This window comes from Odocoileus virginianus, chromosome 5 (assembly GCF_023699985.2).
Source record: "Odocoileus virginianus isolate 20LAN1187 ecotype Illinois chromosome 5, Ovbor_1.2, whole genome shotgun sequence".
Taxonomy (NCBI): domain Eukaryota; kingdom Metazoa; phylum Chordata; class Mammalia; order Artiodactyla; family Cervidae; genus Odocoileus; species Odocoileus virginianus.
The window spans coordinates 80,051,743-80,073,118 of record NC_069678.1 but is presented as its reverse complement, the minus strand read 5'-3'; the positions used below and the strand labels follow the sequence as shown (position 1 = coordinate 80,073,118).

General features: G+C 42.4%; 2 protein-coding genes across 6 annotated transcripts in view; one reads left to right on the top strand and one right to left on the bottom strand.

The window, feature by feature from the left end:
• Window positions 1-95: 95 nt before the first annotated feature.
• Window positions 96-5,135, top strand: TEX38 (testis expressed 38). Of its 5 annotated transcripts, none has more exons than XM_070468205.1 (2): window positions 96-656; window positions 4,391-5,135. In XM_070468205.1, exons 1-2 carry the CDS (start codon window positions 641-643, stop codon window positions 4,999-5,001), a joined length of 627 nt encoding a protein of 208 aa, XP_070324306.1. In that variant the 5' UTR covers window positions 96-640; the 3' UTR covers window positions 5,002-5,135. The 5 variants fall into 5 exon arrangements, with proteins under 5 accessions (XP_070324306.1, XP_020732783.1, XP_020732784.1 ...); XM_020877124.2 differs by lacking the exon at window positions 96-656 and adding an exon at window positions 663-966; XM_020877125.2 differs by lacking the exon at window positions 96-656 and adding an exon at window positions 3,316-3,363.
• A 1,616-nt stretch (window positions 5,136-6,751) lies between these two features.
• EFCAB14 (EF-hand calcium binding domain 14) overlaps window positions 6,752-21,376 on the bottom strand; it is a 40,723-nt gene continuing 26,098 nt past the window's right edge. Inside the window, exons 6-11 of the mRNA XM_020877148.2 lie at window positions 20,280-20,384; window positions 19,055-19,246; window positions 17,189-17,275; window positions 14,795-14,906; window positions 13,744-13,869; window positions 6,752-10,213 (exon numbers count right to left, since the gene is read on the bottom strand). Coding sequence (XP_020732807.1) covers window positions 10,038-10,213; window positions 13,744-13,869; window positions 14,795-14,906; window positions 17,189-17,275; window positions 19,055-19,246; window positions 20,280-20,384 — 798 coding nt within the window. The 3' untranslated portion in view covers window positions 6,752-10,037. The remainder of the gene's footprint in view (window positions 10,214-13,743; window positions 13,870-14,794; window positions 14,907-17,188; window positions 17,276-19,054; window positions 19,247-20,279; window positions 20,385-21,376) is intronic.

Below are 21,376 nucleotides of genomic sequence, written 5' to 3'. Positions count from 1 at the left end.
CCCCCGCCCCGCCTGTTCCGCAGCTCTAGCGCCCCCGCCCGCCTTCTCCCGACCAGCAGCCCTTGCCCGCCGTCTCCTCTAGAAAGCTGCTCAGACCTGCTGGTCCCCACCGTGCCTGCTGCCTTTTAAATTCTTTAGGCACACGCTGGAGTCGTCGTCCTTCAGCATGGAAGGCCCTTTCATCAGCTGTTAATCACAGCATCAGCGTCTCTTTACTGAGCGTTTCTATGTGCAGGGCGCTATCTGATTCATAGCACGTGAGGCAGGTTTCATCCCCATTTTACAGACGAGGAAACTGAAGCTGAGAATCATTAAGAGATTTGCCCAAAAACTGAATTCTTTTCAAGATTCCAGCTGTTTCTGAGGTCTGGTCATCTGCTTCCTGACACCTACCTTGAACTCCAGCCAAACTGAACTACTCTTCTCCCCAGAGAGACACCTGGGTTTGTTCTTGACAAGTCCTTATACCTGGAACGCTGTCTCTCCACCCAATGCCATCATCTCCTTCATCCCCTGGACTTGGACAGTGACATCAAAACCTGTGTCTCACCTGGAGCAGGCCCCCCTGTGATGGCACCAATCAGTCTGTCCTCAAGAAAGTCCTCCTGTCTGGGGCTTACCTGATAGAAGCCCCTCTTGAATGGTGGACCTCTCAGGTGCAGGGACAGCACTTTCAACTCTGCTCAGCCCAACCTTCAGTTTCGGAGATGGACCGCAGGCCCTAGCCTGTGCTGGGAGTAGTGTGGTGAACTTTGAGATCAGCAAGTCCTTTACGTGTGCCAGCCTGTACCTGCCTTAGCATCCTTGCAGTGGCTGCTCTCTTTGCACGTGGCTGTCTTCCCATCATTTAGGGCTCAGTTCACAAGAGAGCACCTCAAGGGAACTTTTCTTGATGCACCCACATCACTTTATATTCTTTATTCCACTATCTTATTTTCAGAGCAGTTGACTGCCTGAAATCCTTAGGTATTTGTTTACAGTAATTTATGGAACTTACATACTAGTAGGGTGAGGTGCAATATAAATAAATAAATAATGTTAGGTGATAATAACATGTTATGCAAAACACAACAGGCTAAGAGAGACAGAAATAAGGGGACATGTGAGCAGAGACCTGAAGGAAATAAGGCATGGTCTGTATGGCTATCTGGGGGAAGAGCCTTCCAGATGGAACAGCAAGTGGAAAGGCCCTGATGCAGGAGCATGGTTGCCCTGCTTGTGGAACAGCAAGGAAGTGACTGTGCGAAGGAGGCATGGGGAGAGGCAGTTTGGTTTTTCAGGGCTTTGTAGGCTTTGGTTGAGGACTTTGGTTTTAAATCTGAGTGAGATGGAGAGTCACTATGGGTTCTGAGTAGTGAAAGTGAAAGTAGCTCAGTGGTTTCAGACTCTTTGCAACCCCATGGACTAGTCCATGGAATTCTCTAGGCCAGAATACTGGAGTGGGTAACCTTTCCCTTCTCCAGGGGATCTTCCCAACCCAGGGATGGAACCCAGGTCTCCTGCATTGCAGGTGGATTCTTTACCAGCTGAGCCACAAAGGAAGCCCAAGAATACTGGAGTGGGTAGCTTATAAGCGCCACTTTTAAAAAGGATCATTCTGACTGCTGGTGGAATATAGGCCGTGGGGGATAAGGATGGAAGCTCTCCTAAGGGTGACTAATTTGTCCCGGTTTACCTGGCATTTCCCTGATTTTAGCATCAAAATTCCTATATCCTGGAAACTCCCTCAATCCCAGCCAACTGAGGATGGCTGGTCACACTATAGGGGGACACCAGGTGAGAGAGGATGGTGCTTGCACTAGAGTGATGGTGATGGCATACTGGTCAGATTCTGGGCATGTCTTAAAAGCAAAGCCTAAAGATTTTGCTACTGGAGTGAATGTAGGTGTGAGAGAATGAAGAGCATCAAGGATGACTGTCAGGTTTTTGGCTTGAACAACTGAAAGAAGTTGCCATTTACAGACAGGAGGAAGGCTGGCTTAGGTATTGGAAGATGGGCCATCAGGAGTTTGGTTTTGGACAAGGTAGTTTGAGGTAACTTAACAGACTGGCTAGGAGGGATGTCAGTCAGGCTTTTGGGTATATGAGTCAAATTCGGAGAAATGATCTGGGCTGGAGGTATAACAGTGAGAGTTGACAGTGTAGCTATGATATTTAAAGTCGTGAGTCTGGGGGAGATCACTGAGGGAATGAATGTGGATAGAGGGCTGAGGACTGAGTCCTAGGGCACCTGACATTTAGAGACCAGGGAAAAGAAGGCACACTAGCAAAGGAGACTGAAAAGCAGGAGCCAGTAAGGAGAGCCCAGATTAAGTGGAACCAGGAGAGAAATCTATGCTCATTATCCCCAGGTGCCATGCTGAAGGCTTAAAGAGGGAAGTAATTAGATGGTGCCAAGAAGCCAATCTAAGCTTAGTGGTGCAACCTACATGGAGGCTGACTTGGGCTTAGTTAGCTTTCTGAGCTGCCCGTAACCTCAGGAGGCGTGAGCAAGTCCTTGACCCAAGCAGTTCCTAAGGATTACTGGTACATAGAGGAGATCTGCTTCTAGGACTCAAGCATCTGCTGGGAGTTGGACTAGTCAGCTCTCAAAGTGCCTTCAAACTGGACGTGGTGAAATTCTGGGAGCTGATGGAAACAATTGTCTGTCACAGAGTATGGGGTGTTAAGCTGAGCCTTGACGGATAAGCAGGTGTTTGAGGATGGGGTGAGGGGGGGAGTGGGGAGGGGCACTCCTAGGTGGAGGAGCAATGTGAGCAAAGCTCCAGAGATGGGAATGGGCAGGGTCTGTTGAAGAGTCATCTGGTCAGAAGGGAAACGTGTATAAGGATGGGGAGGAAGGTGAGGCTGGAAAGAGATGTAGGGACAGGTGGTGGGAAGCTCCCATAGGGCCAGATGCCCCAGAAACATTTGCCAACACTTGGCTGAAGGAAAGTAATTAAACAAAAGAGATTGTAAGAGCCAAGGAAGGAGGTGATAACTCAATCATAGAAGACTTGAGGTCAGGGCTGCCCACTGCTCTGGGTGTACCCTGTCCCAGTCCCCATTTGGGACAGGTATCCATCAACTTTTCCTTAAAGCCGAGGGACACAAAAAGCCGCTGAGGGCCCTAGGACCCAGTCCTGGAGGCTGCTCTGTGGGTCAGGGGTAGAGGACCAACAATTCAGAGCGTGGGTCAGGCCCTGGTAGAAGCAGTAGAGGTGCACAATGTCCAGAAAACACCACTGGTGGAGTTCCTTCCTTCCATTAGACTTTACAAATGCTGCCCCTGGATGCTCAGTGTTCGGAACTCAGTGACCCGCCTTTAAGGAACAATGGGGTCTGGGCATTCTGGGGACTCCTATTGGCTAAACAGATGAGTAGGTGAGCTCCCTCTCCGCAGGGCCGCCAGTGAGGTACCAAGATTTGACTGTATGGATTCCCAAAGGGAGGACCTCAGTCTCCCTGGTGGTAAATGTGCTCCCTCCCCAACCCCCCGCTGCTTGCTTTGTGCCCTTAGGCTTGGGGGCACTCAGGGAAGACCTTTTGCCTGGATGGGAGTGATGACTGCCTGCATGGAAGAGTATTAGAGTTGGGACAGGGTTTACTCTAGAAAACTACAGATTTCTTGAGGGCAGAGGCCATGTATCTCTGCCCACCCAGAGAATATCCCAGGACCGTCTCAATTGAATGGTTAGGGTTTGGTGAAATGGGATGGGATACTGGTGTCCATCCACTGGTAAACTGCTACTTTCTTGATAGGCTTTGCCTGAAGTGAAGCTTCTTAATACTGATGTTTTGGATGGGCCAGGGTTGGGATCCAGAGGCTTGAGTAAGCCTGGGCAGCATGCTTCTCTAGACCTTACTTCCCTTATCTGTGAAGGGCTAAAGGTGGCCTCTTAAGCTCTCTGAAAATTGTTTTGACTGAATAAAAGAATGATAAGGCAAGTTAATAAGAAGAAAAGGAAGGAATGGAGAGAGTGGTTAAATAGAGGAGTTGTTCAGTTGCTAAGTCGTATCTGACTTTGCAACCCCATGGATTTACAGCACACCAGGCTTTCCTGTCCTTCACTGTCTCCCAGAGTTTGCTCAAACTCATGTCCATTGAGTCAATGATGCCATCCAACCATCTCATCCTCAGTCATCCCCTTCTCCTGCCTTCAGTTTTTCCCAGCATCAGCGTCTTTTCCAATGAGTGGTCTCTTCACATCAAGTGGCCAAAGTATAGGAGCTTCAGCTTTAGCATCAGTTCTTCCATTGAGTATTCAGAATTGATTTCCTTTAGGATTGACTGCTTTGATAAGTGGAGGGGACGATTGGTGAAAGGGATAAGGAGAGGAATGAGAAACAGCTGAGACTCCCCAAACTACACCTTTCAGCCAGCTTATTCTTTTTTTCTTATTGCCTTTAGTGTGGGTGTCACTGTACTTTGGATTCCTGGGGCTGTGTTCTGTGGTAACTGGCAGCTGCATTCTCTTTCTGCACTGGAGGAAGAACCTGCGGCGGGAAGAGCGTGCCCAGGAGTGGGTGGAGGTGATGAGAGCAGCCACATTCACCTACAGTCCGCTGTTGTACTGGATTAACAAGCGACGGCACTATGGCATGAACGCAGCCATCAATACTGGCCCTACCCCTGCTGACACCAAGACTGCGACTGATGTCCAGAGTTCAGATCGCCCCTGGGAGCTGAATGTTCCTGAGAGCAGGAGCTATGCTGCTCAAGACGGCAGCCCCAAGGTGGAGGCCCTTGGCCCCCTGCAACCTGCAGTGCAGCCTCCCCCACAGCAGCCCCTACCTTCTTCCCCAATGCTGCGGCCCCAGGCCAGCTCCCCATTCCCAATTCCCATCTTTCAGGAGGTGCCCTTTGCCCTCTCCCTGTGTAACCTACCCCCGATGCTGAACCACTCGGTCTCCTACCCTTTGGCCACCTGTCCTCAAAGGAATGTCCACTTCAGTTCCCTCCCCACAATGGCCCAGGGGGACCACTGCTTGAATGCCAAGCCCTTTGCTTCAGAACTGTAGCCTCCTCTCACTGAGGATGGGAGCTGGAGGTATCGGGGGCAGAACAGGAAATAGAGCTGACCTCAGGGAGGTGGTATTGACACAAGGCCAGGGCCCATGTGGATGTCACATAATGAAAGATTTAAAAAGTCCAAGGCTCCATGTGTCTCATTTGTTGTTAGGAGGGCAGTGTCTGATGGGGGGCATTTTGCAAACCGAGCTAAAGGTCAGTCTCACCAACACCAGTGGGAATGGCTGTGGGGAGACACATTGAGCCAGTACTTGTGATGGGCTCAACATCCCTCTGTTATTTCAGAACAAAACCATGTGCCAGACCCTGGGTTAGGTGCCCAAAGGCACTGCTGTTCTGTGGGACACTGAGCACAGCCACAGGAGTGACAGTCACTGAGGATGCATGAGCCATGGTGATTCGTAGTGGCCAAAACAAGTCAGTATGAAATCTATGAACCACACTGCACTGCTGCTTCAATTGCATTCTTTGTTAACATCTATGATGTGTTGTCTCTACATTATTTCTAATACAAGAACACTGTCAAACATATCACCACCTTTCTCTTTCAGATCAGGAGTTTCCAAGGGCATTTCACATATCATTTAAAAAATATTTATTTTGGCTGTGCTGGGTCTTGGTTGTGGCACATGGGATCTTTATTTGAGGCATGTGAACTCTTAGTAGTGGCATGTGGTATCTAGTTCCCTGATCAGGGTTCAAACCCAGACCCTCTGCATTGGGAGCACAGAGTCTTAAGCCATCGGACCACCAGGGAAGTCCGTCATATCACATTGCAAAGTCTCAAATTTATGTCTGCCTGGCATCAAAAGTTCCTGATTTTTCCACCATTCACCATGGTCTCCATTCCCTAATGTCTTCTTTGAAAACTTCTTGGAAAATGATTTGTGTGTGTAGGGCATGATTAACTTGGTTCACAGATTGACTTGGCAGAGGGCTGGCCAATGAACCTCCTAAAAGTATCCCTTTTTTTTTTAAATCTTAAAAGGGATTCGTGGCTTCTCCCAAAGTTAAGATCCAGTGCATGTGAATATTATTTTTTGCATCTTCTGGAAACTATTCTAAAGGGAAAGACAAAGATAATACTGGCTATTTGATCCCAGTTCAAATCTAAGAAAACCTAGTTCTGCTCCAGGATATAAAATTTTCCTTCACTTTGGAAATAAGAAAATCCCCTTACTGTATTTATGAGCTAGGCTTTATGTATGGTTTTTCTTGAGAGGAAAGGCCTCCCAGATTGTGTGTGTGTGTAATCCCAGAATCTAGCAACCATGTAGAGCTAATTAAAAATTTTTTCTTTAGTGTGAAAAAAACACCAGCCTCTTCCTCTATGACCCTTATATTGCAATGGATTTCAAGCCTTCTTCCTTCGTTTTTCCTGAAGACATGAAGTATTTCCTGTAAACATGCTCCTATAGTGAACCTCAAAATAAAAAGCAGGGCTAAGAGGAACTTCCCTGGTTGATGCAGAGTCAGGGGCTTTACTCTTCCCTCACCCTGCCCACATCACCACAGTTGCCAAAACGCCTTCATTTCTTCAGGCCAAATTGGGCAAAAATGCAGATTCTTCAGTGTTACTTTCTGTCCACCATCTGTTAGGCTTTGCATTCAAAAGGAGGAAGGAGTCCATAAAAATGGATCAAAGTAGATTTTTTTTTCTTATTAATGGGGGGGGGCAGCGCGTGCGTGAGCCTTTAATCATGGACACAGTGGAAGAAAAAAAGCAATGTTTAATTTAGATAAATTACAATGGTTTTATTACTGATATGAAATTAGCAAAGCCAAAATTAAGTGATGGAAATCTTGAATTTACTCCCTAAACAGAACCGAAACTGCTTAAACATTACCAAAATAGCTCCACTAAAGCAAAGTAGATTTACATTTCTTAATATGAGAAAACAACAAGGTAGGTTAGGTTCGTATAACAAACAATATACGCTCTATAAAGTCTCAGGAACACCCAAATGTGTTCTGGTTTGGATATGAGAGAGGACCCACATCTAACTGGTGTTGTGTTGGTAAGCAAGCCAATGAGGTGTGTAGCAAACAAAAGCTGTCACTAAAAACAACTCAACAGCAGGCCATTATGAGTATAAGCTCATCTCAGTCAAAATCTTCAACTGTGACCGCTGAGACCAGAGCGGGAAGGGGGGCAAATGGGGCTCTGTCCAGCAACAAAGTGGGGGAATGCCGAAGGCAGGGAAAGCAGCTAGCAGCAGGTGGACAATGTCCACTCTTCAGCTGTGCTGTAACAGACACAACCCTAAGAGCCAGGCCCTTCTCTGCCTGTAAGATGACACTACTTATTTAGGGATTTAACCCAGTTTCTCTCTTCGAGTCTTCTCTTCAATATACTGCCCCTCGATTTATGGGGAGTCTCTCTAGGTAAACATTATACCAGATAGAAGGCAAAAGAAAAACAGGACCAAGAAGTCATGCTTTGGGTAACTTAGGAAAGCAGTAGGAGCTGCCAGAATGAAGAGATAAAAAAGCATTTGAAATGAAAACCGAAACCAAAACTACTAATTCTACTCAGCCTTCCTCTCAGGATTGAGATGTGGCAGGTTAGGCTTGATCAACACAGATCAACACACGTTGGGTAAGTTAAGACAACTTTCAAATAAAAATCCCAAATTAATACTGAACGATACTGATTCATGCTGATGTATGGTAAAAACAAACACAATATTGTAAAGTAATTATCCTTCAATTAAAAATAAAAAAATAATGAACAATACAGGCTTATGGGGATTCTTTTTTTAAGCCAACAAACATGCTTAACTTAGAACAAAGAAGTTCAAGATATCCTAGTTCTACCTGGGAGATATAGCACTTTCCCAGGTGGTATGACAAGGGTATTCACAGGTCTAAGAGTGTAGAGGAACACCTCTGCCAAATTTGATAGGGGAGAGGATGGTACCATCCACCTTGAGGTGGGAAGAACAGAGGATAAGCTAAAAAGCACAGCTGATGCAAAAGAAAAATACATACAAAGAGTAAAGTTGTCCTCAAAGTGTTAGCCTATGAATAAGAATTTGAAACTAAAAAGGATAAGCTACATTACCCTCAAGTATATTTCATATAAATCAATTTTCAAAAAATACCTTCCAGGTATGGACATATTATTTATGGTACAATATATACAGATATAGCAGTACAGTTTATTGCTAGAATTTTATTTGGTTGTTACAAAATTTGCAAGGGTATATATATTAAAAAAAAGGGGGGGGCATGAAAGGCAGCCAGAAGACTAAGTATCTTCAAGTTACCTAAAGTGCCAGACTAATTTTATACTATATTTAAACCTTTCCAAGAACATAAAATAGCACAGAGAGGCGAAGGAATTAGAAACATGAGCCATATGAGGTAAGCAGACACATTCATGGGAAAAGACTTCATCCTGCCTTAACTCTAAATTTTAACATCTCCAGGGAAAAAGAAAGGTTAGCCAACACCAAGCTGAACATCATATGAAGGAAAAAACCAGCCCTTAAACATTTAAAGGTGCTCAACTATATCCATGGCTAACAGGGAAACTTGGACAAAGTGAAAATGGAAACTAGCTCTACTAAAGAAGTCTGAAGGCTTCTCTAGTTTCTCCCTGACCTGGCCAACAGCACAGTTAAATTCTTCAGTTTCCCTTTTGTGTATGTTGCTTCTAAGATCAACACAGCACAAACATAGGTGACAAGGAGAAACAATTCCTTCTAGTCCAGGGACCTTTAGTACCAGGGCTACAAAAGTATTTAACGGGAGGATTATACTTGCTTGTATTAGATTTGAAAAAACTTGCTGCCACCATGTGAAGCCCCTACTCCAGGCCTGCCTGCCATGTTCTCTGGACAGAAAGCCTCTAGTTATTTCTGCACTGCAGTTGTAAGGAAATGTAATATGATTTCAGGCGTTTCATTTTACAACCTTTTTGGCCTTAGTCGGCCCACAGAGGAACACATTAGGTTCTTGGTTAGCCCCCAGGTAAAAATCTCAAGAAGTTTCCTGGATCAGAATTAGAGGCAGTGCTTTCTTCTACAGTTCCTGAGTTGCCAGGCTGAGACAGTGGCCAAGGGACTGCGGCCCTGCCATTCAGAATGGAGATAGTATCAGAGGTGAAAGTCAGTTAGAGCTTAAAGGTAGACTTGAGTGGATGGGTGGGGGAAGATAATCTAGTTCACTTGCGGGGGGGGGGGGGGGGGGGGGGAATGTGGCTCCTACTGGATTAACTTTTTATGCATATAAACCCTGAAACAGGATTAAAATGAGAAAATCCCCAACAAGACTTCTGGTTCACAGGCTGGGATTAGCTGAGAGGACAGAACAAATAGCCAGATCTTACCTTCCTGAGTCTAGAGGCAGCCCTGTCCCCACAGTGTCCGCTCCCTAAATCTATCCCCCCAGCACCAGGCCACACCCCATGGCAGCACCTAAAGATGTCTTAAGGAGACGGGGACATAGCTTCAAGCTGCTACCAGGTAAGATTAGCAATTTTTAATAACAAGTCATTTGTTCACATCCTGTTTCAAACCATTCTTCCCACTTCTCACAAAATATGCACGACTCTTTCATTTTAAATATTTACAAACAGAAAAGGTCTATCTGCTGAAGGAAAGACATTTTCTGAGTCTGTATAAAGTGCAGCTAATTTAAGGCAAATTTATGTGAAATATAAAAGGTGGCTTACTCTCTCTATATACACATTTTCCAGTTTTAAAAGATAAGGTCTCCTCCCGTCAGAAAAAGGAAAGAGAAAAAAAAGAGGGCTTGACTTTTTTTCTGGCAATTTTAAAATTAAGATCTTACTGGTTTCAGGAAATCATAGATTTCTGAATATTATAAGTAAAATGGTCTTTTTTTTAAAAAAATAACTTTTATATAGCTTTTTCAAACAAGTTAAAAGGTGACAATGTGTCTGCTATTGTAGTTTGGAGGACTGGAGGATTGATGGGTAGGTAAAGGGTTGTTTTTGTTAGCTGAGCAGATAATAGGTAGTCCACAGCATACATCCACTTCTGAAATGAGCTTGATGAGACTAGACACCTAAAGCTGCTCTCAGCTCCAAGAATGAGTATCTTCCATCTCCATCAGAATCAAACTCTCTCAAATGCTCTGGTTCTGGCCCAATAGACTCTAAGGAGTCCTCGATTTCCTGGTAGGTCAGTTTCCCATCCACATCCTGGCCAGTCTTACGGAATAAGCCCTGAAGATCTGTTAAAAAGGAATCACAGAAACACATATATACCTATATGCATAGCTAAATTTAGTTAACAGTTTAAAAAGTAGTCTCAACTGAATTTAAAGCACTAAAAGAAAAGCTACTTTGCAGACTTTGTTCCCCAAAGGTAAAGTTTAAGGTATTACTAAATCTCAAAGAGGAATTCTCTTTGCTTTTTAAATTTTTATTTATTTATTTTTGGCCATGCTGGGTCTTTGCTGCCTTGTGCAGACCTCTCCCACTTGCGGTGAGTGGAGGCTGCTCTTGGTTGTGGTGAGTGGGCTTCTCACTGAGGTGGCTTCTCTTGTTGTGGAGCACCGGCTCCCGGTGAGCAGCCTTCAGTAGTTGTAGTAGCTGTGGCACACGGGGCTTAGTTGCTCCGTGGCATGTGGGATCTTCCTGGACCAGGGATCAAACCTGTGCCCCAGCACTGCAGGTGGAGTCCTATCTGCTGAGCCACCAGAGAAGTCCCTGAAAGACTAATTCTTGATCCTTTAAGGATGAGAGGATACTGTAGGGCACCATCCTTCCAAAATAGAAGCAGTGACAGACAATCACAGGAGAAGTGAATGGACTAATTTTCTCTCTATTCAGGGCCTTTCTTTAAGATTTTCCAGACTTTACTCTTATGTTGAAGGGGTGGAAGGGACTGCAGAAGCCTAAAGAGCTAACTGATAGGAGCTCTGATGGCCTATAAAACAGACTATGGCATACTGTCAATTCAATAGTTATTATATAATCCAGTAGTTCCATTCCTAGGGTATTAACTCAAGAGAAATGAAAATGTGTGTCTACACAAAAAGTTGTAAACGAGTGTTCATAGCTTCATTGTTCCTAGTAGTCAAAATGTAGTATATCCATAGGATGGAATATTATTCAGTCAAAAAAGGAATGCAATATTGTTGCACGCCACAAAATAGATAAACCTTGAAAACATTGTGCTAAGTGAAAGAAGCATATTGAAAGAAAGAAGCATACATAAGACCATGTATTACATGGTTCCACTTACATGAAACACCCGGAATTGGCAAATCCAAAGAGAAAGTGGTTGAGAGATTAGTGGTTGCCAGGGGTTGGGGGAAGGGGGATAATAGGATGTGACTATTCTCTTTCTGAGACTGACCTTCCCCACTCTCCCACCCTGCCCAGGAGCGGGCTCTGTAACGAATACCTAGGAGGGCCAACTGTTTATATAATGTTAAACAAGGGCTTGACTGTGTCCCCATGGAATGAGTTAGTATTACTCACTCAGTCTCTAGAACAGACTTATGGACATGGGGGAGCGAGGAAAGAGAGGGTGACAAATGGAGATAGTAGCATGGGAACATATAGATAGCCAGTGGGAATTTGCTGTATGACTCAGGAAACTCCAACCAGGGCTCTCTGACAACCTAGAGGGGTGGGAAGGGGTGAGAGGCAGGAGGGAGGTTCAAGAAGGAGGGGACATCTGTATACTGATGGCTGAGTCATGTTGATGCATGGCAGAAACCAACACAATATTGTAAAGCAGTTATCCTTCAATTAAACATAAACAATAGGAAAAAAATAGATTCAGTCTCTAATACCAGAGAACAGTACTGCCAAGCAATTTTGTAGACAACCTTTTGTGTAAGTCCCTACTTTCAGTCCTAAGAGCCCCAGCAAAGCAGCTATATAAAGCTCTCTGAAAACCAGGAAAGCAATGAGACACTTGTTCCCAATTCCTGCCACCAAGTGGTCAACTGGAAAATGTTTTTTTTGTGTGTGTATACACGGGGCATGAGTTTATAGAATGTGCTAAGCACTCTGCAAGAGTATTCTAATAAAAATCAGATTATTGCCTCAGGTCATTTAAAAAATGTAGTCATTCAAAAGTGTGCACCACTTATATTAGGGATTAAAGTATAAACGTTAAGATGGCTATTTCTTAATCTGCTCTAACAGTCTTTCTTCCTTTTATTTCATCAATTCTTGATGTAAAAATGAAGAGGAGGAGGAGGCAACTTGTGTTACCAACAAACACAACTTAACACTCTCCTGTCTCCCCAGAAAACAGAAAGAAAAAAAATGGGGATAGGGAAGGAAGTATTTAAATGGCAATATAAATTAAAAAAAATTTTTTTTAATTGAATGATAATTGCTTTACAAAATTAGGTTGTTTCCTGTCGAATATCAACATGAATCAGCCACAGGTACACATATGTCCCCTCATTCTGAACCTTCCTCCTGCCTCTCACCCCTTCCCACCCCTCTAGGTCGTCACAGAGCCCTGGTTTGAGTTTCCCGAGTCATACAGCAAATTCCCACTGGCTATCTATTTTGCATATGGTAATGAAAGTTTCCATGTTACTTTCTCCATACGTCTCACCCTCTCTCTCCTCCTCCCGCCATGTCCGTAAGTCTGTTCTCTGTGTCTGCTTCTCCATTGCTGCCCTGCAAATAAATTCATCAGTACCATCTTTCCAGATTCCATATATATATATGTTAGTATACAATACTTATCTTTCTCTTTCTGACTTACTTCACTCTGTACAATAGGCTCTAGGTTCATCCACCTCATTAGAACTCAAATTAAATGGCAATGTAAATTTAAGTCTTCTATGCTTTAAGAATTAATTGTAACCTGTAGATAACTTATTCACTTAACAAATATTCACATGTCCCAGGCATGAGGACAGGGGCTGGGAGTGAAGTTAAGTATTATAACTCCCCAGGAAATTACAACAGTGTGACCTGCGCAAACATAAGATACTGTGAGTACACACACAGGAGGAGCCTAGTCCCGTCCTGGGAGGTTAAGAAAATGTTTCCTGGTGGAAAGGTTTCTAAAGTGAGGTGAAGAGTCAGGCAGAGAGGGTGATAGGAATGGGTGATTTTCCAGGCAGTTAGCAAGTGCAAAATCAGGAGACCAAACACCACAAAGAGGGATGGAACACACACTGCTGGAAGCAAGGCAAACACATTTCTCTGTGAATCAGATCCTTCCTACTAACATTTATCTTGCCGATTTTCAGCCAAAGACCCCTCATTTTTGGAGGACTTCTGACAAACAGGGTCAACTTTTACTTTATTTTGCTAGTCTCGAAGTATTACGTTTGCTTGTCTTTTTCACTGGACTGTTATATCCGTGGGGAAAGTGAGACTGTATCTTCTTATACTGTATTCATACTGCTTACACTGGGTCTAACTAGGTACTCATTGAATGACTGAAGACTCTAAAAACATTCACAGAGAGATAACATAATGCAGTGTGGTTAAGAGTAAAAGTTTCGTTGTCAAATTGCCTTGGTGTGAATTTTGCCTCATCAGTTATTGGCTGTATGGACTTCAGGCAATTCCCTATCAGTAAAATGGGTATAATACATCACTACTGATGGTCCCAGGATTGTTACCAGGATTATATGATATAATGCATATCAAGTATCTGGCCCACAGGAAGTTCTCAACAGTGTTAGATATCAACCTTTATCTTACAAATTAAAAGAGTTAGAAAGCTACAACTTTGAGCTATTTCCTCAATCATTCCATAATATAAAAATTTTACCTTCGATGCTAGAAATTCCTGGAAGGGAAGCAGGTCTTAGCTGGACAGCTTTCTTAATGTGGTCTCCAAGAGACCGTGGGAATTTTGGCAATGTTGATGGCTTTGATGTGAAATTCTGTACTTCCTCTGTAACAAACAATATACAGTTTTAGTATTACCAGTCTGACATAAAATTAAACCAATATTGAAGGCCACCTTCAAACTTCAATATTTAAGTTTGAAGCTGTGGTCCCAACTGGATGCTCTAACAGTTCAAGTTAGCATTATATGTGTTTAGAGGTTGAGAGTTCAAGCTGCAATGAGAAAAGCACTGGGGATTTGACATCATAGGAATTCTGCTAAGAGCCTGATTTGAGTGTATGTGTCACCAGACCAGCTGTGCTGAAATAACGCTACCATACAATTATGTAGCACAATGTCTGGGTAAGGCTCCCACTGTACTTTTGTCTCCCAAGTAAAAGAGAGTAACAGAAGTTGTATTGCTTTCCCCAAAATGCAAAGTACTTGTGGGTGGGTAGAGGTCAAAACGAACATAATCTAGTGCCTTGGTTACATCATTAAGCAGCACCAGTAGAGGTTGATGCAACTGCTAATATCGATTAGGTTATGTCCCTGCCTAAAGTCAAAGGCCCTTCCAATTCAATGATCCCACATTATTACTTGTTAATGGCTTTTCAGGAGGACTAATATTTATTTTTAAGTAAATTTTATGCACTTACAGAAATGAAGACTCCCATAAACAACATTTAGGGCTGGTTTAATACACACCATGACAGTAATGTTTCTGCCTATAATTGGATGCAGACAGCATGGAAAAGTCTATTTCCAGCTAAACATTACCCATTCTTCCCTTAATAGACTGCAGTACAAATCATGTGCAAAATGGGCTTTTTCTAAATGAAAGCAAAGTGTAGCAGCTTCAACTCGGTGCGCTCGGGCATCATTCACTCCATGCCATCAGTCCTGTCAGAACACCTTTCTCCATTCCCCGTGTGGGAGGCGATGCCCAAGCCTGCGTGAAATATTCAGAAGCCAATCCTGAATATCTTACCTTCATTGGCAGTCTCTGGAGGCCTGCTGCTCTCAGGTTTGTTTGTGAGAGCACTTATCAGCTGCAGTTTCTCTCTAAGCTTAGATACCTGAGAATCTGAACTATCTTCTTTCTGTCCAAAACAAAGATCATAAAAGATTTAAGGCAGAAGCAGGACCTCATCTGATTCTTCATGATATTCCCAAAGCCTAGTTAGCCTGTAGTTCTTGACCCCAAATAGGCTCCCTCTGAGGGCAATGAAGGAATGATTCAGTAATTACTAGAGACATCTTTAGTACTCAGTGTTGATGAGGGCTGGGCTGGATTTGAGCCTAGACCATTCAGGGAACATTATGCCACAGATGATCCGATTCACTGTGTGCACTTGGCAGCTGGGGAAGGCATGCATATGCCAGCAGTAAAGGAATGCACACTTGCTCAGGTGCCTTCATGACACCCATTTCCTAAATGGGCAGGATCCTGTTGTCTAGGAACTATTTCATACTAACTAAATAATTTTCCTGAGTAGCTTACTTCACCTTGTGACTATACCACTTTAGGTAGATTTCATGCTCTTATTACCTTAAAAAAAAAAAGCAACCAGACCATAAGTATTCCCTTGATCTTCCTTCTTGTCCCCCATGATAACTATTCAACTGGTGGCAGGAACTGTTAGGAACATGAAAGAATTATAGTATTTCTAATTCAAGGCTTTACTTGTATCTTTAAAAAATTTTTTCCCCTTCCTCTGCCTCATTCCAGGATGATATAGTGGCATATAAAAATACAATTATAAAAAGAGAGAAGTCTGATTTCTGTGAGGTCAGTTTCTAACTGCATAGGCTAGTATGAAAGGTCCTGATCCTATGTCTAATTACAATACTGACCACTATGTGTTTCTTTCATTCAACGTATATTTACTTATTTCTCTCCTATCCTTATTCTACACTAACAGTTACTGTATAGTAGAAGGAAATGGCAACCCACTCCAATAATCTTGCCTGGGAAATCCCATGGACAGAGGAGTCTGGCAGGCTATAGTCCATGGGGTCACAAGAGTCAGACACTACTTAGCAACTAAACCACCACCATGGATCACTCTTAGTTTGTTTAGGGAGTCAAAATATGGATCTATATAGCTAAAACTAGGTACTAAATGCTTGAATAATTTATAGCAAGGAGAAATTGCACTTTGCTAGGATGCTTAGATAAGGCAGCACTAAGACATCGGGGTAACAGTTAAAAATCACAAAGTGTCAGAAAGTACAGCCAAAAAATCCAGGCAAAAAATGTGTACTAGCTCTATTTTATTCTGATATTTACTATCAAAATCTGAACTGTTGTTGAAATCACTACTACTTTCCAATAGTAATCACCTGTTAACTTTTTTTGTGCTCAACATTTTTATCTGGATCTTAAATTTCTCTTGTTATTCTCTAGGTGAAGTTCAAATATTTTTTTGGTAGTAGCAGTTAGAAAACTCAACAAAAACCTAGCTTATAAAGCACTAAAATCTTAATATATGTGATTTTTATCTAGATAATACACAAAACTGTTAAGAACAGGTATAGATGGAAAGCATTACACTGAAAACTGTCTGACATATGGTTCATTTCCAAGTTTATTTCCTGTGAACTCACATCCTTGAGCTTATCAAATGCAATGTGCATATGAAATGATATTTCAGTCACTCAGTCACGATCTTCCTGGCTTTTCCTTTATCTTAACCCAGGTCTTATAATACTAATACTACACAATACTCTAATCACAGAGAATGTTGAAAACACCTTTTCTTTCCGGGGATATCAAAACTTATCAGATTGTCTTATTTAGACAATATATCTGGGAGAAAGGAAAAAAGGGAAGGTACAAGGTGAAGGGAACTGGCTAAAGGTTAAAGGGACTCTGTATGTACTGAGACTACAATCTTTTCTCCCCTCTTCCATTCCCCCAAAGACTGTAATCTTAACAAGAAATAATTTTTAGTTTAGATACCATTTTTAGATAATTTATACCTCTGTTTCCCATCAACAGTACAGAGAACTTACTGTCTTAGCTTAAAAGTTCCTTCCTTAGGGAAGTTTTCCTGTTCTATTAACACTCTGTGATATCCTATACTTTTCCTCTGTAGCACTTATATTCCACTCAATTATGTGTTAATGATCTTTTGACTGATGGACTTTGAGCTCCACCACAGGAGCAGTCACATGTTTATCCTGCTCACTGTGGTCACCCCAGCTTCTAGCAGAGAGCTGGGCATGGGACAGGTGCCTGATAAAGTATTTACTTATTTACTAATATACTAATTACTGTGTCTTGAAGTTTTCAGCAAAAAGGACTGACGTGCTCCCTTTGAGAAAGAAGCAGATGCCTATGCATTTACTCTTACTTCAGAGAAAGCCTCTTATTATTTACCTTTATGCCCTGGGATTTTACTGACTCTATTCTGTTGGTCACTTGATGCAAAGACTCTCTCTTCAGAGTGGCAGCTCTATCATTCACCTTAAAGGGTAAAAGGAACAAAACAAAAGTAGATTAAAGGAAAACATGAAAACTTAAGCAATGTTTAGGACTTTTTAAACAAACTTGCCAAACTTATTTGAAGGATCTCAGAACACTCAACAGAAATACCAGCAGGAGAATAAGAGCAGGAGAAAGGTTTTAGAGAGACAAAGCTGAAACTCGTGTTTCTAGTTGTTTCCATCACAAACTTTAAAAAACGAGAGAACTTTAACCCAAAACCATGCTGGGTATGATACTTTTGGAAAAAACAGTAGGACAGATGGTACTAATAGCAATTTCCTCTTCTGGAAAAAAATAGAGTGGGGAGGGGAGGGACAGTATGGGGAGCTTTAGGGCCGGTGAGTTTTCACAATAAGCCTTGAAAACCAACCTTCAAGGCCTAATACTCATCAAATCACCCCAAATTCCTAGCCTCTACCATCCTTAGTTTAGCTAAGTTCAAAAGGACTTTTTGAAAGAAGGCTCCTTTAATCTTCGCAGCTTTGTAGTAAATTACATACCCCTGGAAAGGAGGAGGAACGGGTTCTCCTCCTCTAATCTCAAAGCCAAGGCCAGGCAACTTGCCAAGGCTGCACTGTGGCAGAGCCAGTTCAAAGGTTGTTTCCTACGTGCCAGAGCTTGACGTTACTTGTGGGCTTGCTTCCAGCTTTGGCAGTTACTTGATTTACAGTGCAATGTCCTATATTTGGTTTCTATTTCTACATATGCCTATGTCTTTGCTGTATGAAATTTTTAAGGGTGGGGCTTGCAGCTATTAAAAAATAATCCACATGGATTTCAAACAGTGAATATGTGAAAGGTGATTTTTTAAAAAAGAAAAGAAAAGAAAAAAAACCCCATCACATTTTATTTGCAATAACATAAAAATCAGTAAACCATACAATCTGTCAGCATCAGTGACTCAGTACATCATTCGGGCTCCTCTTGTATAAAATGAAAGGATGGACTCAACGATCTCTTTAGGGGAGGAGCTGGTCTGACATGACGTGTCTTAAACTTAGCTTTCCTGCAATGTCATTTCCTGACATTTTCTGCAAAGTCAGATGAAGACTGAAACAGGACAAGTCTAAAAGCCTAGTTTGGGTTTAAAAAAACAAGATTCTCTAGTTACTGTCACTGTCATTGTTCCCACCCTTAATAAGTTTTTTTAAACTCCTGATTTCTTTTTTTTTAATTTGGCTGTGCCAAGTCTTACTTGTGGTATGTGGGATCTAGTTCCCTGACCAGGGATTGAACCAGGGCCCCCTGCATTGGGAACATGGAATCTTAGCCACTAGACCACCAGGGAAGTCTCAAACTGAAGTACAGTTGATTTACAGTGTTGCATTAGTTTTCAATGTACAACAAAGTGATTCCATTTCATGTATGTATATTTTTTTTTCAGACTTTTTTCCATCCTTAGTAACTTAAAAAAGAAAAGATCAATAAGACTTTCCTTGGAAATATATGCGATAGATTCCCTACCAGATGAGTCACCGGCAACACAAAAGGAGGCTTGTCATCTTTGCCAATAACTTGTGGGGAGGCCTTGGCAAGTAACTGAACCTCTCCACATCTCCCTTCCAAATCAGGACTAACACCGCCTGTGCCATTCACATCACAGAGCTAGTGTAAGGATTAAAGGAGACAGGATTAAGCACAACACAAATGTGGAGCCTCTCAAGTATGCCAGAGGTCAGTGTCTGAAAAGGTGGTGGAATGTCATCCATGTACAGACAAAACACACAGAACACGTCAAAAAGAGGGGAAGAGGCTTACCATGCTGGAGGACAGGTTCGCTTGCTTTTCTACCTTGCTCATAGCAACCAGATCTCTTTCTATCAAGTTGACTCTTTGGGTAAGATTACTGATGGTCTCATTCATCCCCTCGAGTTTAAGATCATTCTGTCTCTGGTACCCAACTTGGGCACTGTTTACTTCCTCTAAAAAGCTGTGGAGGTACAGGATATCCTAGAGTGGAAATAAATCAAGTTATGGAATCCAGCTAAAGACATGTACTAGAAAAGCAGGGAAGCAGTAGTGAACAACCCTTACTTTGTCAAGTTACTGAAGTAAACTCCTTTCCCTGCTCTAGACCATCGATCGCCTGTCTCTGCTTTGTCCCTCCACTCTGAATTGCTCCCAGTTGACTCCCTCTGGAATTATCTGACCTCAGTTAGACAGGAGGGGGAAAGAGGGAAGAGACTACCCACATGCTTCACTCTCTGGTCCTAGAAAGCTGAGAGCTTGGAAATTGATTTCTCAATGTTTACCTCACCTGCTGGTGAGAAAGCTTGCTGGGTTATTAACTGAAATGCTCATTAACCTAATTTGTCAAGAGTGAAACCACCATTGGAACAATACCAATTACTGAATTGGCTCATGTAGCAAAACTATAACAGGTAGTGCATTATTTAGTATAAGATTCAATTTTTTTTTATTGACATTCTCCAGTACGGATTGCTATTTAAAAAGGAATGATGACTACAGGTTTTACAGGGCATTAAACTCAGTATAGGAATTCTTGGTGAAGATTTCTTTTATTCTCTTTAATGTGATTCTGAACTCAATATCCTTTTCCCTCCTCTGGTCTTTAGTCTTTAGAAACTCTTCATTTTCAAGGATACGCTTTCTACTGTTCTGAACTGTGACTCAAAACAGCTATCATTTTAATTTACTATTCATCCATCTTTAATTTGTCCAGACTGCTACTTTTCAAAAACAGTTTCAGGATAATCTGGTTACTCTATGACTTTCAAGATGTGAAAAGGAATTTACTCCACTGATGGACATGCAAGGGAAAAAAAAGCAATGTGCCAAGGAGGAGACAGGCTGCATGTTGGATCCCTGACAGAGCCACACGTACCCTCTCTGTTTAGCTCTCAGGCAGGCAAATGTGTGCAAGAGATGCCTGCTGAGGGACCACAACACGGAGCCCATACTACGCAGGTCACCTTCAGATTATAGTGTCGTCTCAAGGGAGTTAAACCAGAGTCAAAAGTACCTGTTTCAAATTCTCACTGTGGGTTTTATTGTCAAGTTCAGATAGAGTGGAAGGTGATGGAATGATCTGGTTGCTTCCATTGGTTTCCTTCAAGGTGTGCTGATTCTGTTAACAGGAACAGAGGTTGGAATAGGCAATAAGTACTAATAATAACTACAACCACTTATTCATCAGGGATGGCCTGGAACATTCCAGCTTCTCACAAAGGCATTCACTAATCAACAATCATTTCCTGAAAGCCTTAGTGTGACCAGTCCTGGGCTAGGCCTGAGGGCACCAGGTACTTCTGGGGAGGCCTGGCCTAAAGCCTGGACTGGACCAGCAGCACCCAGACTACGTCAGGGAACTGAGGTCCTGTTTCTTAGCCTCAGAATGAGAAACTGAGAATGAACTCCCTAAAAACTAGGTCTTCTCTCCCAGTTCCCTTTATCCTCAGAGAAACTACAGAACCCCTGTATCTCCCAGGACCAACTTGGTCTGAACCTGGTTAGTGTTACCATTTTTCCAGGATTAAAGAGATCTGCACATTCAAAGAACAGCCAGTCATGGAACCACTGGCTTTGGGCATTGAGCAACATAATCAACCATGTACATTATTAACTTTTCAGTTTGTACAGCACATGCCAAGAGTTATGTCTGAAGGTTACCCTTCCTTTCTCATCCCATTCCCACTGCTCAAAACTCTGAAGAGACTGAAGTATGACATGTTTATATACACTTTTCCCTCTAACAGAAAGTCTGTATGGCTTATTCAGTAGTAGGATTACCACTGGCAACCACAGAAGTTTAAAAGATGCAAATAAAATGATAAGAGTATGGAATTGGCCAAAATAAATTGTTTTCCTTGAAATCTGAAATCCTAGACATTGTCAACTCTGCTTCTATAATAATCAAATGGTAAAATAAAGAAAAGGGGAGGAGGAGAAAAAAAAAATCCCATGGTTCTATAAAGTATGAATTTTTGAGTTAGGAAAAAGTATTTTAGAAAATAATTACTTTGCGAAAATGCTCAAGCTATTAAAATAATGAGAATAATAATAATAATAAAAGAGCTGTTAGGCTAGAGAAGTCTTTATTATCATGGATCAAACAGTTAC